Raw genomic sequence first — 18617 nt, 5'->3', positions numbered from 1 at the left:
TGTCAGATTTTGGTTTTTTCGGATTTTGGAATATCTGCAGATACTTTTTCAGTTGATCATTCCTAATCCAAATATCTGAAATCTGAAATGTTCCTTTGAGTGTCATGCTGGTGCTTAGAAAATTTCCAATTCTGGAGGGCTTCAGATTTTCAGACTAGGGATGCTTATCCTGTACAGTACTATAAAACGTCACCATTGGTGGATGCCAAGTTAAGGAATCTTCGCTATTTTTGCAACTGCTTTTGAGGCTACAATCATTTCAAAATAAAAAGTTATAAAAATAATTTTAAAAAATTTAATGGGGGAAAGCATTGTTCAAAAAAGTCAACGAAATAATGACAAAAAAAAGAGAAAAAAAAGGCTGTAGAAATGTTCCACATTAAAGGAGGCTAAAGACGTGACAACTAAATGCAGTACCTGACCCTAGACTAGGTCCTGTCCTGGAGCAGAAAAAATGCTTTAATGGACATTATGGAGTCAAATACAAAATCAGAATAAGAAGTATAAATTAAAAGTATTATACCAATGTTAAATTTACTGTTGATAGCTATATTGTGTTAGATAACAAACTATCCCTAATCTTATACATACTGAAGTATTTCAGGGTAAAGGGCCGTGATGTATGTAACTTCCTTCATAAGGTTAGGGGGAAAAAAATCGGAGATAGTATGGGGGGATAGGACAAAGAGAAAAGGCACAAATAATAAAGCAACTGGGGCAAAATATTAAGTATAGGGGAATCTGTGCAAAGGGTATACGGGTGTTCTATTTGTATGTTTGCAAGTTTAAAAGTTTGCACGTTTTTAAGGTTTACAAGTTTGAAGTTATTTCCAAATGAAAAGTCAGAAAAAAACACAGCAACATGACTATAACTAATTGGAAGTTGTTACAAACTGATTTGTGCTCCCCAAAATTCGTATGTTGAAGCTTTAACCCCAAGTACCGTAGAATGTGAGTGTATTTGGAGATAGTGCCTTTAAAGAGGTAATTAATGTTAAATGAGGTCATAAGGGTGGGGCACTAATCCATTATGACTGGTATCATTATAAGAAAAAGGGACACCAGGGATGCTTGTGCACAGAAAAAAAGCCATATGAGGACCAAGCGAGAAGGTAGCTGTCTGCAAGCCAAGGAAAGAGGCCTCATGAGAGACGAACCCTGTCAGCATCTTGGTCTTGGATCTCCAACCTCTAGAACTGAGAGAATAAATCTTGTTGTTTAAGCCACCCACTCTGTGGTATTTTGTTGTCAGCCCTAACAAATGAATACAGAGGTGAATATAAGATTTTTTTTTCTTGTAACTTTTAGAATTTTATTCTGGAAGATGTTATTGGGTGGTACTTCCCTATGGAACAACTTGTTCAAGCTGTCTCTCGTCACTGGGTCCTTCTTATCATTCAGATCTCAGCTCAAACTTTACCTTCTCAGAGAGACCTTCCCTGACCATTTTATCTACAGTAGTGCCCTACCAGGCTTTTCAATTACAGCACCCTGCTTTACCATAACACTTATCACTAACCAAAATTAACTTTCTTACTTATTTACTTGTTTATTCTATCACTCCCCCCACTACAATGAAAGCTCTATGAGGGCAAAAACTCTGTCAGCTGTATTTCCAGCACCTACATAACAGTGTCTTGCACATAACAGACACTTAAATTTTGGCCAAGCGAATGAATGAAAGATCTCCAACAAACAAGGCTACACTCATGTATGTGACCAGAGCCTGAAGAATATATACACTTCTCTCAAACCAGCAGCCAGGAACCAGGGAGATAGATCAAGCAAGGGAAAGTAGCATTCAAAACTCAAAGATTCAAATCTTAAGAGCACTGGGAGGTGGACAGATGCCACCCACCTCTTTTTCAAAGGAATAGAAGAGGCCCACCTTCAGCCAAAACAATGTTGGGCTCTTCAGTCTGGAAAAATAAAGGCTTATTAAGAATTTTGTTGAAGTTTACAAAACTATAATGCACACAAGAGAGATAAATATAAACTCATCAACTGTAAGAACCCAAATGCCCCAAGGGATCACACCCTGATCACATAAGCCCTTCTCGGCCGCACCCTCGGCCGCACCCCATCATGGCGCTGGTTGCCCTTCTCTTCCGCATTCTCCTTCCCTCCAGTGCAAATCGCACGCCAATCAGCTCCCCCACAAGCCCCATGCAGTATGCTAAATAGGGATTGTATTTTAAACCAATCAGCTTTCCCTTAAAGCCCTATATATATGTGTGTGTGCTGCCTAATAAAACGAGCTCTCTCCGGTGGATCGTCAACTGGTGTCAACTCGTCCTTTCATTTGGTGCCGAAACCCGGGACGGAGTTCCCCTTGAGTGGCGACACTTTTCGGATCGCAGCGGCAACACTTTCTGAGTTGCCCCTCGGGGCTCCCTTGAGCGGCAACACTTTTCGAATCGCAGCGGCAACACTTTTCGAATCGCAGCGGCAACACTTTTCGAGTCGCCCCTCGGGAACTCCGTCCCACCAGGACCGGCCTCCCTTCCACCGCTCACCACTGATGGTCCACCCTCGTCCATTCTTTTCAGCGCTGGCTCCTTCCGCTCACCACCGGCTCATCATTAGGTAAGCCCCCTTTCCTAAAGGGCACCAGCCCTTTTTCAGGCTACCACAGGCCCCTAACGCCCATACCCCACCCCACCACGGTCTTCACGACCACCATAAATTCCCAAACTATAACAGGTTCCAAAGCCCCGGTAAACTTTTACTTTCATTTTTGGAGGTTAAAAGCCCCATTCTGTTCTCTCCTTCTCTCTTTCACCCTCCTGTCCACCACTCTCTTCTCTCCACCTCCCAGGTCCGGGACCTGACCAGAAATTCCTAGCGCTAGGTTCCTTCAGGCACCAGGCTTTTGCCCTAGAGAAGTGAAGGTCTGAGTGACGACCCACACCTCCCTTCTCTCCTCCTGTTTCGTACCTGAACCTGCCAGGACTGACGTGACCTACTGGGGACGCCCTCTAGGCTCCCGCCTTTCCCAACCGGCCAAAGGATCTGTCTTATCACTAATCTCTGTCCAATTTCTGTCTAAATTCCCATTAAGAGACCAGAATGGGCGCTACCTCCTCCTCCCTAGGGGACTCTCCACTTCAACGCCCTTCTGAAAAACCTCACCAACCTTTCCCTCAGGACCGACCCTACCACCTATATTAAAGAATTCCAATGGATCCTGCAGGCCTACAGCCTCACACTTCATGACATCTTCATGCTCCTAGCCAATACCCTCCTCCCCGAGGAACGCCGCAGGGTCTGGGATACAGCCCAAACCCATGTCACTGACACCCATCGTACTGCCAGCGCCTAAAAAAATGGAAGGAGATCCCCTACATCAAGGCTTTTCACCTCTTGGCTCAGAACCTCACCCTCTGCTCCTCCTGTGCTCCCTCTCAAGTCCTTTTAGCCTGTAAACCATCTTCACAGTCACCCCTCGATTCTTCCACCTTCGACCCTGCCAAAAAAAGGAGGAAACTCCCTCCAAGTTCCTCAATAGATTAACTCAGGCCTTTCAACAATACACTAACTTAGACCTCAACTCAGAAGATGGCCGGCATGTCCTTATGACTTATTTTCTGGCCCAATCCTACCCCGACATTAAAACTAAACTTAAAAAATTAGAGCAGGGTCCTGCAACCCCTCAGACCGAAATCCTGTCAGTGGCCTTCAAGGTTTTTCATAATCGGGAGGAGGAAAAGGAACGTCGAAAACAAAAGGCCGACCACGCCAACTTCCAGATGTTGGCCTGGCTTATCAAACCCCCTGGGCACCCTCCCACAGTCTCTACCTCTAAGCCTCCACCTAGAGCCTGCTTTAAATGTGGGAAGGAAGGGCATTGGGCAAAGGCTTGCCCTACCCCCAGGCCACCCACCACTCCTTGTCCAAAATGCAAAAAGAAGGGACACTGGGGATCTGATTGCCCCCTCGCCCGAAGGGGTGAGGGACCAACTGCTCCACAGTCCCTCGAACCGTGGACACCACCTATGGTGGGCCTCGCTGAGGAGGACTGACGGAGCCTTGGGCCCTTCCCGACCATCTCTATAACAAAGCAGGAGCCCAGGGTATCCATGGTTGTGGACGGCCACCCAATATCTTTCCTCCTGGACACTGGAGCCACCTTTTCGGTCTTAAGGGAATATAGAGGCCCCACCACCTCCAGCAGCTCTCCTATAGTCGGGGTAGGAGGTAAACAAATCCTTCCCCCAAAAACCCCTCTTTTAACCTGCTGCCTTCAAGGCACTCAATCCGTTTTCTCCCATTCCTTTCTAGTCATGCCACAATGCCCTGTCCCCTTGTTGGGTCGGGACATTCTATCACGGCTTCAAGTCTCCATTACTTTCTTCCTCTTCCCCCGTTTCCTTCCTCCTAGGGCTAGTTCAAGCCCAAGATCCTACTAATCCCACCCCTCCAAAGAAGTCCTTACCCATCTTAACGCACCCTGTTAACCCCACAGTTTGGGACACTGCCAGCCCTGCTTTGGCCCAGTGTTCCCCTGTACGCATAAAACTAAAAGACCCTTCCAAATATATTTGTCAGGCTCAGTATTCATTAACCACAACAGCCCTCCGGGTTAAGCCCCATCATTCAGGACCTATTAAAAAACGGGTATCTCCGTCCCACTCACTCCCCTTTCAATACTCCCATACTCGCTGCAAAAAAACCTAATGGCGCCTTTCGTCTCGTCCAAGATCTCCGCCTTGTTAACGCCGCTGTCATTCCCATTTACCCCCCTGTACCAAATATGCCTTCTTTTCCATACCCCTGGAAACTGATACTCAGGACATTTTTGCCTTCACATGGACTGACCCCCACTCCCGTCACTCCGAACAACTCACTTGGACGGTCCTGCCACAGGGATTTCGGGATAGCCCTCATATTTTCGGGCAGACCCCAGCACAGGACCTCAAATCTTTTCACTTAAACCATCCAGAGTCCATCTTATTACAATATGTGGACGATCTCCTTCTATGCAGTCCTTCATGGAAACAATCCCAAGCTGACACTTGCTTAACTTCCTAGCGGGTAGGGGATATCGAGTGTCCCCCGCCAAGGCCCAAATCTCCTTACCCTCTGTAACCTACCTTGGTTTTCTCCTCTCCCTGGGAAAGAAGGAAATCACCCTGGACAGAAAACAGTTTCTTACTGACCTGCCCATCCCCAAAACCAAAACAGAGATCCTATCTTTCCTGGGTCTAGCCGGATATTTCAGAGCATGGATCCCCAATTTCTCTTTGCTAGCCCGACCTCTCTATAATATGAGTAAGGGTCCTCCTGAAGAACCTTTACTCTCCTCACCTCAGCACCCTTTTCTCAAGCTTCGGCAGGCCCTTCTAATAGCCCCTGCACTTCATCTCCCTGATCTAACTAAACCCTTTTTCCTCTATGTTCATGAAAACACGGGACAAGCTCTAGGCATCCTAGGACAGAATTATGGCCCCTCCTTTGCCCCTGTAGCATACCTATCAAAACAGTTGGACCCCACTCTACGAGGCTGGGCACCCTGTCTAAGAGCCCTAGCAGCGGGACAGTTACTGCATAAGGAGGCATCCAAATTAACATTTGGGGCACCTCTCACCATTCTCTCACCACATCACCTCAAAGACCTCCTTACCTATAAGGCTCTCCAATCCCTCCCACCTTCCAGAATCCTAACCCTCCTATCCTCGTTTCTGGAAAATCCTGCCCTATCCTTCACTACCTGCCCACCCCTAAATCCAGCCACCGTACTGCCTATACCAGATTCCCCCAACACCCCTTTGCACAGCTGCGTAGAAAGCCTTCAAAATTTTATACCTTACTGCTCTTCCATCACTGAGGGACCCCTATCTCACGCTGATCTCACATGGTTCACGGATGGGTCCTAATTCAAGGAAGGAAACACTCATCACACAGGGTATGCCATAGTCTCCCTTGATTCTGTTATAGAGGCCCAACCTTTACCCAAGTGTACTACCAACCAGCAGGCTGAACTTATCGCCGCCACGCGAGCCTGCGTTCTAGCTGAAGGAAAAACTCTTAACTTATACACTGACTCCAAATATGTCTTTCATATACTTCTCTCTCATGCCGCCATATGGAAAGAACGTGGTCTGCTTAACACCAAGGGTAACACAATCACCAACTCAGCTTTAATCTCCACATTAATTGAGGCATCCCATTTACCTTGTGAATTAGGAGTCATTCATTGCAGAGCCTACCAGAGGGACGATTCCCCAATCACTCGCGGGAATTGTAAGGCTGACGTCGCCGCACGCACTGCGGCAATGCACCCACAGACACAAAACCAACTTCCCATTCTTCCATACGGCTCCCAAGGTTCACAGACACCCTCTCAGCCTCAACCACGTGATGATGATAAGTCCTCTCTCTTTCGCTTGCTCCATGACCTGTTTCACTCTAGCCCCCAAGCTTTATCCCAGTTTTTACAAGCCTTCTTCTCAGTCACCCCATCTGACAAAGCCCTCTTGCAAAAAATTTCCTCCTCATGCACAATCTGCCAGCGTACCAATCCTAACACCCCTCTCAAACCTGGGCCATACCCCTCCCACCAGGCCAGAGGTCTCACACCCACGGCCAACTGGCAAGTCGATTTTACGCACATGCCTTCTGTCTGACGCCTCAAATACCTCTTGGTGTTTGTTGATACCTTTTCAGGATGGGTAGAGGCATTCCCAACATCCAATAAAAAGACCTCCACCGTAGCCCAGACTCTCCTTTCCCAAATCATCCCACGATTTGGGATGCCCACTTCCATTCAATCTGACAATGGACCTGAATTTACCGCCCAGATAATACAAAAACTCTCCCAGTTACTCTCTCTCCCCTAGCACCTACATTGCCCTTACTGACCTCAGGCATCTGGAAAGGTAGAGAGAACCAACAGAACCTTAAAGGACATACTAACTAAATTGTCTCTGGAATTACACCTTGATTGGGTCCGTCTTCTACTTCTCACTCTACTCAAGACCAGAGCTCTCCCAAAAAGGCCCTCCAATCTTTCCCCTTTGAAGTCATGTATGGTAGGCCCCTCTACCCCCGGGGATCACAGCAACTGAAGGACCCATACCACCCACCATGGCCTTACCCTTCCTCTCCCACCTTCGCACCGAATTATGGAAGTACCAGGACTGGCTACTTCCAGATCCGTCACTTTCCAAAAATAACCTTTCATTCAGCCCAGGCCAATTAGTATTCTACACTTCCCCGGAACTCAAAACCCCCCTAACCCCTAAGTGGGAAGGCCCATGTCCTGTTATCCTTTGCACTCCAACTGCTGCTAAACTTGCCCTGCCAGGTAATCATGTTACTCCATGGATTCATATTTCCAGGCTGAAGCCTTACACTCAGGATCCACCCTCGGCCACCGAGAACTCCAATAACAAGCTGCAAAAGAACTTAACACACCATTCTTTTAAGTGTATCCCTCATCCTACCGACCCTTTCAAACTCCACCTATCCCGGACCTCAGCCTTACACCCAATTCCGGAGACATGAACCTTCTCCTTGGCCTTCTCCTGTTCTTTTCATTTCACCCAGGGAGCTTTCAGGCCCCTCTGCTAGCTCCCCAGGGTCACCCATTTACACCTGGCAACAGATCATTTCTGAAACACTCATCTGTCTCTCTCTCTCCCGGAAATTGTTTTCTCTCATGCGACCGCTCTTGGCGGCCATCCCCTTAAATGCTTCCCTTCCTCAACCATTTATAACTACACCCTCGCCCCACCAGGCTCTTTTCTTCTGGTGCAATGGAACCCTCTCTACCTCCATCCAGTCTAATCTTACTGTCCCATGCCTTCTTGTCAACATCGTCCCTCAACTCACTCTGTACTCCAATTCAGAACTGTTCTATCTTCTTCATCCACCCTCAAAACAAAAAGGGGCTGCCTTCCTCCCAATCATGGTTGGTATTTCCCTAACAACATCAGCGGTCGGAGCCGGCCTGTCGGGAGGAGCCTTAGGACACAGTTTATGGGCGGTCAAAGACATCAATACTAAACTTGAAGGGGCTCTAACTTCCACTGCCGAATCTCTTTCCTCTCTACAGAGACAAATCACCTCTTTAGCTCAGGTCACCCTCGAAAACCGTAGAGCACTAGACCTCCTCACTGCAGAAATAGGAGGTACTTGCATCTTCCTTGGAGAAGAATGCTGTTGTTATTCCTCATAACCTGCCTTTTCTTGCCCTGCATCATTCTTCAAGCCCAAGTGGTAAAAATTTCTAATCAGGCCTTTAACCAGCTTTTACTTAGAAACTACCAGCTCCTAGATATCGATGAACCCCTCGCCTCATCTCGTGAGCGCCTCAGCTGATGCTGAAGAGACACCACCTTACAGAGGGAATGCATTCCTACACGCCCTCGCCACCGACGCCTGGTTGCCCCCTCCAGTCTCCGACTACAAACAATGGGACCAGTGCATGTGCGACTTGTGGCTTCAACGAACGTTTATGGACTTCTCCCCTTTTGAAATTACTTGTTTCTCCACCCTCCTTTGGGGTTTCATAATGGGTATTTATGTACCTTCCTCCCTTTGCCCCCCCCCACAACGCCCCAGTTCAGCAGGAAGTAGCTCGATGACTTCAACGTCCCCTTTCCTAAAACAAGAAAAAGGGAGGAATGTAAGAACCCAAACGCCCCAAGGGATCACACCCTGATCACATAAGCCCTTCTCAGCCGCACCCCATCATGGCACTGGTTGCCCTTCTCTTCCGCATTCTCCTTCCCGCCGGTGTGAATCACACGCCAATCAGCTCCCCCACAAGCCCCATGCGGTATGCTAAATAAACCAATCAGCTTTCCCTTAAAGCCCTATATATATGTGTGTGTGTGCTGCCTAATAAACGAGCTCTCTCTGGTGGGTCGTCAACTGGTGTCGACTCGTCCTTTCATCAACTCTTGAAATTTTAAACCTATGAATAACCCCTAAAGCTAAAAAGTAATCAGATTTCTAAACTAAAGGAGTACTATTTATAGAACAGTTAGTAAGTTTAAAATGTAAAAATGGTTCTAGATAAATTCACTGATCAACAAAATTGGAACTCTGCTGGATTAGTTTCTAACCTTGTTATATTTAAAACCTGGAGGCTAACCCTGTGTTATCAAAAACATTCCTCAGATCAGGCTGGCCAGTTAGCTCAGTTGATTAGAGCCCGGTGCTGATAACACCAAGGTCCCAGGGAGGAGCCAGAAAGAAAAAAAAAAAAACACCCCTCAGTATTATCCTGGGACACAGATTAGTGAGCTGAATGGACCAACACAGATGTAATCCTGTGTAACAATTCTTATTCATTCCCTTAATGAAATATACTTCATTGTTATTTTTCCTAAGTAATCTAAAATTTGACTCAATTTGTGTTTTTTTCTTTCTTTTTTTTTTTTGTAGTAAACTTACAAGTGAGAAAAAGGTTAAACCAAACCATTTCAAAATTTACAAAAAATGGCGCTGATTCCAGAGTTCATAAGGCATTCATCAGAGTACCATCCTCAACTCATTTCTCCTCCTCTCTGTCCCAGAAGTTCCTAGATAACCTGGAATCCATAGCGCAGCTTCATGTGGTCTGTGTAACATATATGAATGCATGATACATTTTTCCCAGGAAGTGTCTACTGATTTCATCAAATTCTTTAAGATTATCCAAAAAAAGAATTTCATTAAATTCTTTAAGGGTATCAAATTCTTTAAGGTTTGTAGGTATTCTCTACAAACTCTCTCTGGCTACAAACTCATTCCCTTGGCTACAATTACTACCTATTTCCTGATAACTCCCAAATCTCCATCTCCAACCCAAATTTCTGTGCACCAAACCTGTATGACCAATTGCCTGTTGTACAACTTCTCCTGGATACCTCACAGAAACCACCACTTAACATATCTAAAACAGACCTCATCATCTTCCACCTACCTGTTCTTCCTCCTCTGTCTATCTCAGACACAGCATCACCATCCACCCAGTTTCCCATGGGGGATCGGGGGGTGGGGGAGTGTTCGTGGCTTCATCTTCTAATCACAAAGTCCTAACAATTCTACCTACTAATTATGTCCTTGGCATTACTACTTCTCTCCACTCCCTCCAGCTCTGCTACAACCTTAAGCCAGTCACAATCATGTCTTACCTGGGTTGTGGCAGTTTTCTCCAAACTTGTTTTCTTGTCTCCAGTGTAGCTCCCCTGTAACCACTCTCCATGCTACAGTCAGTGTTTTATGTAAAACACACATTTGACAATGTTCCTGCAGACTAGCATGGGCTTGCCAGACCCTTTCTGATCTCACTTACTTTACACCCTGTGTTCCAGATATACTAAACTACTTGAAGTGCCCTAACACATCAGTATACCATGCTCTGGTCTTTAAGCCTTTGTACAAGCAACACACTCTGCCTAAAACAAACTACCCTACCAAAGCTAACTCCAAATCATCTTTCGGTCTCAATTTAAATCTTTCTAATAACCAGGCCTTTCCCGATCCCACCTCTCTATCCATCACCATCACAGACACTAAGTATCTATATATTCCTATAACAGTATCCCATGCTTATCATCAACACAGTAAACAACACTGCACTGGATATGTCCTTTTTCAATATCTATCTCCACATTAAAGTGGAAGCATCTTGAAAAGAGGGACATATATTATCCATCTATGTCTTAGCACTTAGGACAGTGCCAAACACATACAACAGAAGTAAACATTCAAATATTTTTAAATGTTTGAATGGATGAACTGCTCTTTGCATTTTTTAGGCACTTAAGTCCAATGCAGGAATGCTTCATCTATCTGAAATGTCTGAGAACATACCAAGAAATTAATTTTTCAACATATGGTGACTAAAAAAAAATGCTGTTTCTATGTCTGACAGTTAAAATACATACACATATCCCTTAGCAAATTTGACCAACTCAAATACCTGCTGAAAAGATGTCCATTGCTCTCTTCAACTCTCCTCTTGTTCTCTGATTGCTATTTAAGTCTACAAGTGGAGTTGAAGGATCTCTCATATATTCTAACTCAGTGGCAAACATCCCACCATCAACAAAACGTTCAGGAGCAATATAGCAAGTTCTCCTCCGTGAAGTGTCAAAGAAATAGTTGAAATCTGCTGGGTTGTCCTCTGGAAGATACGTGGGTTTAAAACTGGCAAAGTCAGTTAGAAGAACCCAATTCCAACTGGTGACCATCACATTCTCAGTCTTAATGTCCCCATGACGAACTCCAGATTTGTGTGCTTGGTCCACAGCTGTCAGGATCTGGAAAGCGATCCAGCGCTTTTCAATGTTATTTAAGAATGGACGGGTACTGATGCGATCGTAGAGGTTGTCTCGCACATATTGCCTAAAGAGCATAGCTGCTTTCTCAGATGCTTTTTCTGCTGCTTTCTGGAAAGGTAGACAGTTCTGTGCAGAATGAAGCCTGATTTTCAGTTCCTCCAGCTCTTGTTTATAGCTGGTTAAAGGCAAAGTGGGATCCTGAATTGCAAAGACCTTCACAACCACCAGGCCTTCTCGGTGCTTTGCTCGAGCAACTTTAAAAAAACGAGTACTCCCCAGGCTCTTATCATATTCAAAGTCATGGATGTCTGAGAAATAACTCTCCACAGAAAGGATCTGGGAAGGAGCAATGCCAGCGAGCTGATTTCCCATAATGGCAAGCACCTCTGGGTCAGTAAATTAGGATACAACACCTATTTAAAAAAAAAAAAAAATGAAAAAAAGACAAGAAACAAAGAAGCAATGAAACACCATTATTTGGTCTCTTCCAAAAAACACATACAGGACATTTCTCCCACTGAGAGCACTGTACCTAGTCTTCTGGGCAGCCTCTAAGTTTCAGAGACATTTATCTAAAAAGACCTTGTTACTCATCTAAAAAGATCATGTTAGTTCATAACGTCCCTTCCAGTAGCTGAACTATATTTAAATAGGCCCCTTCGACATTAAACAGAAAATGTTAGAATGTGTACTTTCTGATATTTAAACTTGAAATATTAACGAGACTTTACTATGTGTTCAGTGCTGCGCTTGGGGCTATGAGGGTCATAAAAGTACATGAGACAGTCCTTGTCCAAGAAGACCCTGTAGTTTTCTTGGAGACAAGAAACACATTAAAAACTCGAAACTAAGAATCGCATAATCCAAATAGGTCACTGAATTCCTGAAAAGGTCAGGCTGAGAAACAAAAAAATCAGTATCTGCCAGGCCTTTCCAGCCTAATTCCAGTGTGTCCTCTCAAAGGCACAAACTTCCTTAGTTTGCAACAAAGACAGGAAGAAATCCTGCCAGAGATGTTAAAGTAAGCTGAAATAAACACTTACCAAACGCTGCGCAGGGTTCTCCTAACTCAAGTTTTGGAAGGAAATAAAAGGCACACATACACACACGGCCGTGCACACATCTAAATATTTACCCTGGGCCCCTGGAAAGGGTCAAAAATCGCTCAGTAGCTCACAATAAGGTCATGGCAGGCCACTTCGAGGCCTGGGCGGGAGCGGGCGTCTGCAGCTAGGGAAGTTGTCTCTATTAGGGGTCTTCCTTCAAAGGCAGGAGGTGGGATGACGGGGGAGGGGCGCAGAAAAGTCCCAATCTCCAGGAAGCCGCGTGGTAGGCGGAGAAGAACTGGGAAACTCTCGGGGCCACCGCGGAAAGACCAAGCCACACTGATGAGATGCTACAAATACCCTGGAAGTTGCCCCCGCCAACCCCCTACCCTGCCCTGGAAGCCACGCGTTCCCGGGCCCCGTCTTCTTCTCGTGCGGACCGCTAAACCCCTCGGAGCCCTCCTTGAGGGCCTCACCACCGGGCGTGGAGATGGAGCCCAGGAGAGAGGTGGAGGCTGGCAGTTCCAGGACACTACTACTTCACCAGCTGCTGTAGCAGCAACAAACGCCGAACTCCCGGGAAAGCGGCCGGTCTGACCTCACTTCCTGTCGCGGAGCGGAAGTGACGAACAACGGAGCCTCGAGGAAGCGGGTAGGAAGCTGGTTGCTAGGAAACGAGGGAAGTGGGCAGCATCGCCCCGGGAGACTAGAGGAAGGAAATAAAATGCTCTGACAACCATCTTTTTACCGTCTTGGTCTTCTACCTTTTATTCCCAAATTCTGAGGCTTCTCTCATCCCCTAGAATCTGCTCAGCCACCCCTTCACTCCCGGTACACCAGAACAGAGTTCTTTAAGAGAACTCATAGACATATTTAGGAAAATTAAGCTGGGTTTTTTAAAAGCTTTATAGAGATAAAATTTAAATACCATAAAGTTCACCTGTTTAAAATGTGCGATCAGTGGTTTCAAATATATTTATGGAGTTGTGCACTCATCACTATAACCTAATTTTAGAACATATTCATTGCATTGAGACACTGGAACCATTAGTCACTCTCCCTTCCTCCGTTCCTCCTCCCCCTCCCAGCCCTAGGCAATCACTAATCTACTTTCTGTTTTCACAGACTTGCCTGTTCTGGACATTTCATATATGTGGTATTTGTAACTGAATTCTTTCACTTTGCGTAATGTTTTCAAGGGTTATCCCTGTTATAGCTCATATCAGGACTTCATTTATTTTTATTGCCAAATATTCCGTTGTATGGATATACCACATTTTGTTTATGCATTCATAGGTTGATGGACATTCGGTTGTTTCCACTTTTTGGTTATAATGAATAATGCTGCTATAAACATTCGTATATAGATTTTTGTGTTAACTTATGTCTTCATTTCTCTTGGACAAATACCAAGGAATGAAACAGTGGGCCCACCTCTTAATTCTATGTTTAACATTTTGAGAAACTGCCAAACTGTTTTCCAAAGTGCATGCATTATTTTACATTCCCACCAGCAGTGTATGAGGGCTCCAATTTCTCCATGTACTTGCTGATGCTTATTATCCATCTTTTGGATTATGTCCATCCTAGTGGGTGTGAAGTGGTATTTCCTTGTGGTTTAGATTTGTATATCCCTAATGAATGATGTTGAACATCTTTTCGTGTACTTATTGGCCATTTGTGTATCTTCTTTGGAGAAATGTCTATTTAAATCCTTTGTCCAGTTCTTAATTGGTTCATTTGTCTTTTTATTATTGAATTGTAAGAGTTCTTTATGTACTCTGGATACAAGTTCCTTATCAGAGATATGATTTGCAAATATTTTCTCTCGGTGTTGTCTTTGCACTTTTTTGATAGTGTCCTCTGAAGCAAATAATTTTTTAATCCAAAGCTGAACGTTTTTATCCTTCTGCAACATCTCCTCCTCCCTTCTTCACTTAGTAGGCTTCACTGGATTCTTCAAATTATATATTTGGTGTACCAGCCAGCCACCAAAACAAAACAAAAACAGCAAAAACACAATAAATCTGGAAGTCATTAAGTCATCCTTGACATTTTCCTACTCTGTCCTCATCCCCACCCCCAATTCCTCTCACTCAATGATCACCTGCTCCTGCTGATTCCACCTCCTACATATGCCTGGAACCCATCCACTACTACCTCTCCAGGGACTAGGCCAAGCAACCATCATTGTCATGATGTCTAGATTTCAAAACCTCCACGGAAAAGGTGCTCCCCAACCACAATATTATTTTTTTTTGTACTTCTCATGTGATTTTTTCTGGGTCTTTTATGGTTTTATTTTGTGTCCTTACATTTCTGAAGTATAGTTTCAACTTTACTTTTTTTCTAGAGGGATACTCAGTCATCCAAAACTGTTAACAGGTTTTCCTCTCACTCATTCAAAATGTCATATTTACCATATACAAGTTTCCTGTACATGTTTGGGTCTTCTGCTGGACTTTCTGTTCTGTCCATGGAGTTGGTATTTAATTCATCTGCCAGTAATGTTTTAATAATCATATAATGTTTTAATGTCTGACATGGCTAGTCCTAAAGTAATCTTTTTAAAAATATAACTATAATCATAACTATCTATGCTTACATGCTTCTAGAAGCTCCTCCTCACTTTTAGGCTAAAGTTAAAAATTCTTAGGTTGGCCTGCAAAATCCTGCATGATCTGACTCCTGCCCACCTCTCCCACTGGAGCTGGCATCATTTCCCTGTCGGGTTTGTGACCATTAGGGCCAAGATCATGAGTCCTATGACTGGGACTATCTAAAATGTCTATAAGAATTAGTACAAGAACTCAGTTAGTTATTGGATAATATTTTAAGATTATGTTTATATTTCAGCCTCTGAATGCCATGTATATAAGTGCTTTAGACATCTCTCCAACAGAGAAATCGTGGTGTAGAAATATGGTAAATCCATCTCAGTTTAGATTACTCCTGCATTTTCTTCAACTGTTTTTCCTACCACTACACTTTGTAAAGTAACTCATGAAATATTTTGTGGTGCCTTCTATACTCGCTGCTGTGGTTTTCTTTCTCGTCTTTCTTGTTTTTCTATTTTCTTCCTTTCTTCTTTCTCATTCCTTTTTTTCTTTCTTCCTTCCTTTCATTTTTATATAGCAATCATGGCTGCCCATGGAGGCTTTTTTAATGGAATCTCACCTAGTCCTTTTCAGCGTAAATAAAAAAATAAACTGAAAATAAGAAAGAGTCAGCAAACGCTGGTCCATCTTCTGGCCAACAGACTTGCACCTGCATTGTGGAGGTGATGGCTAACTGTTCCCTTCCACCATAAAATAGGTGTTTTTTTGGAATTAACTGTATATAAATATGTAAGAACCATATTTTCCAGTCCCACCTCACTGCTCACATCTCAGTGAGGCCATTTGACTAGCTCTCACTATGAAATTCAAGTGGATATTATGTGTTTCACTTCCACGTCAAGGCAGTTAAGACCTCAACTCTCTCTTTCCTCTTCAGCCTAAATGCAGGGAACTTCAAGGCCCTAGGTAATGCCAGACCCACAGATGATGGGAGCCTGTGTCTCTGAATCACAGACTGGGGAAAGACCACCGTTTAAACAGGCACACCCCCTGGGGCAGGCCCATGGCTCACTCGGGAGAGTGTGGTGTTGATAACAGCAAGGCCACTGGTTCGGATCCCATATAGGGATGGCCGGTTAGTTCACTGGTTTGCGTGGTGCTGACAACACCGAGTCAAGGGTCAAGATCCCCTTACCGGTCATCTTTTAAAAAACAACAAGAAAATATGACTACTGAGTACTTGAAATGTGGCTATTCCAAATTGAGATGTATTGTAAGTGTAAAAAACACAGAGGATTTAGAGAACTTAGTACAAAAAAAAAATGAAAAAATATCTCAATATCTTTTTAATATTGATTATATGTAGAAATTATATTTTAGATATATTGGGTTAAATAAATATCATATTTAAATTTATTTATTCTGTTTCTTTTTACTTTTTTAAATGTGGCTACTAGATAATTTAAAATTATACATGTGGCTTATGTTATATTTTTGATAGACAGCCCTGTTCTAGACCTAACATCCAGCTTATAAAAAAAAAAGAAAAAAAAGGACTAAAGGAATACATTAAGTAATATCATCAGGAAACAATCTGACAAATTCAGAAAATGGAAGATTAGCCAGAATTCTTCAAAAAGTCAATACCATCAGGAAAAAAAAAAAAAAAGGAGGGATTTTTCTAGATTAAAAGACTCTGAAGAGACATAAAATTCAAATGCAATATATGAGCCTCAACTGGATCCAGGATTAGAAGCAGCTATAAAAGACATTTCATGCATAATTGAGGAGATCTGAATGTGGATTAATATTTTACAAAGAAAGAAAATAGCAAAAATGTTTTTCAAAACTGGTAATTTTTTCATTCTGCTATCGTATCTCTGGGTCTTATTTAAAAACACCTAAGCTGCCTAATCTAAAGCTGTTTCACCATTACATACTAAGAGATTGCTAGACAAAGGATAGAAAGAGCTAGATACCAATTATCTTTGGAAGGCAGCTATGCTCACCACTATACCACCAACGCCTCCCCTAGATACCAATTATCTTTGAATGTATTTAATCTTGGGTGAAACTCTGTTCTTGACAAAAGGGAAATACAAGGGCCAAAGCAAATTATTAAAAGAAGATGATTTGTCAAAAAAAAAACCCAAATTATTTTAATGATAATAAGTGCTATGGAGAAAAAGTATGGTGTTCATGCGACTATGGTGGGAGGTGGTACAGTCAGGAAAGCCTTCCCTAGGTGTTGGCATTTAATCTGGGACTTGAAAGATGAGCAGGTTTTGGCTGAAGAATAGGGAAAAGAGCTTTCTCAGCAGAAGAAAGAGTAAATGTGAAAGCCTAGCAGTGAGGAGAAGTTTGACAGGTTAGGAACAAAGAGGCCAGTGTGGGGGGTTGAGAAGGACAGTGAATGATTCCAGCTGCAGCGGGGGAGGTGGGCAAACAGAATCCACATATCCAAGCCATTCCTCTACTCTTGCACTATTTTTCTACCTCTATTCCTCACCAATTCTCTTCCAAAAAGGATTTGGAGTGACTTTACAAAATTAGCTCAAATCAAGGGTGGAAATAGAAACAATAAATATTCATTAAAAGGAACAGAGAAATAGTACTAGGAATTAGAGAATTGAACTTCAGTTGAATTTTCAATTTAGCTTTGAAATTGTGTCAGCTAATCTCAAAAGGTAAATTTGTGATTTACGTAGTTCTTATTGTTCAATAAAGGGAAATAAACTAATTACTGTGAAAAGAAAAGTTTTTCCTTAGACCAAATTCAAGGTGAGATTTTTTCCTCTGAATATTTATAGAAAAGACATTAGTTAACATGTTAAACATTATGAGCAAAGTTTTTCTATGGAGTTAGGTATGTGGTTTGGCAAATATGGTGCCCACCACTTGGGACCAATCAATAATATGCTTATAGCATCATCTTCTGGTTTTCTAGGCATCTGATCTCCATCTACACTTCCTCCCTAGATGATTTTTTTCTAGTACTGTGGCTTTAAATTTCATCAGTATGCTTATAATACGAGTTCTTTTTTTTTCCTCACCAACCATTATCTGGTCCCTGAGCTCATGTATGCAATATCTATTTGACCTTTATACTTGAAGGTGTAATATTAATTTTATTCTATTTTCTTCTTTTTTCTTTTTTTCCTCTTTTTTGTCTTTTCTTCTTTAATTTTATTTATTTGTTTATTTATTTTAAAAGATGACTGGTAAGGGGATCTTAACCCTTGCCTTGGTGTTGTCAGCACCACGCTCTCCCAAGTAAGATAACCATCCATCCCTATATAGGGATCCGAACCCGTGGCCTCAGTGTTATAAGCACCACACTCTCCCAAGGGAGCCACAGGCCAGCCCTTTCTTTAATTTTAAAAACTAACACTAGTTTAGAGCTTAAAATGTGCCAGGTATTAATTCATTTGTACTGTGCACCAATTCTATAATGTAGACACCTTTTCTATCCCCATTTTCCAGGTGATAAAATGAAGGCACAGAAAGGTAAATGACTTACCTAAGATCACATTCCTAGTAAGTCAAAAGCAGTAAATGAGAAAACAAAAATATTGATGTGTTAGACAAGAATATGTTCTAGTTTTCCAGACGCCAAAAAAAAGAAAATGTGCTAGTTTTTAAGTGAAGAAAAATATTTGATCAGGCACTAAGTTTGTTTTTTGTTTGATTTTTTTTTTTTTTTTTTACTAGCAGGATCAACCAGGTACCAGGAACTA

The 18617-nt window shown here is 43.0% G+C and overlaps 1 protein-coding gene across 2 annotated transcripts in view; it reads right to left on the bottom strand.

Annotated features, from left to right (window-relative positions):
• The window catches only part of PIK3R4 (phosphoinositide-3-kinase regulatory subunit 4), an 84410-nt gene extending 71579 nt beyond the window's left edge, over positions 1-12831 (bottom strand). The window contains exons 1-2 of one of the 2 annotated variants that reach the window (XM_063113728.1): positions 12320-12831; positions 10916-11689 (exon numbers count right to left, since the gene is read on the bottom strand). In XM_063113728.1, the coding sequence (XP_062969798.1) occupies positions 10916-11648 (733 nt within the window). In that variant the 5' untranslated portion in view covers positions 11649-11689; positions 12320-12831. The remainder of the gene's footprint in view (positions 1-10915; positions 11690-12319) is intronic. The other variant, XM_063113727.1, reaches the window with a different exon arrangement.
• Positions 12832-18617: the final 5786 nt, after the last annotated feature.

Source organism: Cynocephalus volans, chromosome 11 (assembly GCF_027409185.1).
Source record: "Cynocephalus volans isolate mCynVol1 chromosome 11, mCynVol1.pri, whole genome shotgun sequence".
NCBI lineage: Eukaryota > Metazoa > Chordata > Mammalia > Dermoptera > Cynocephalidae > Cynocephalus > Cynocephalus volans.
This window is presented reverse-complemented; position numbering and strand designations above follow the sequence as displayed.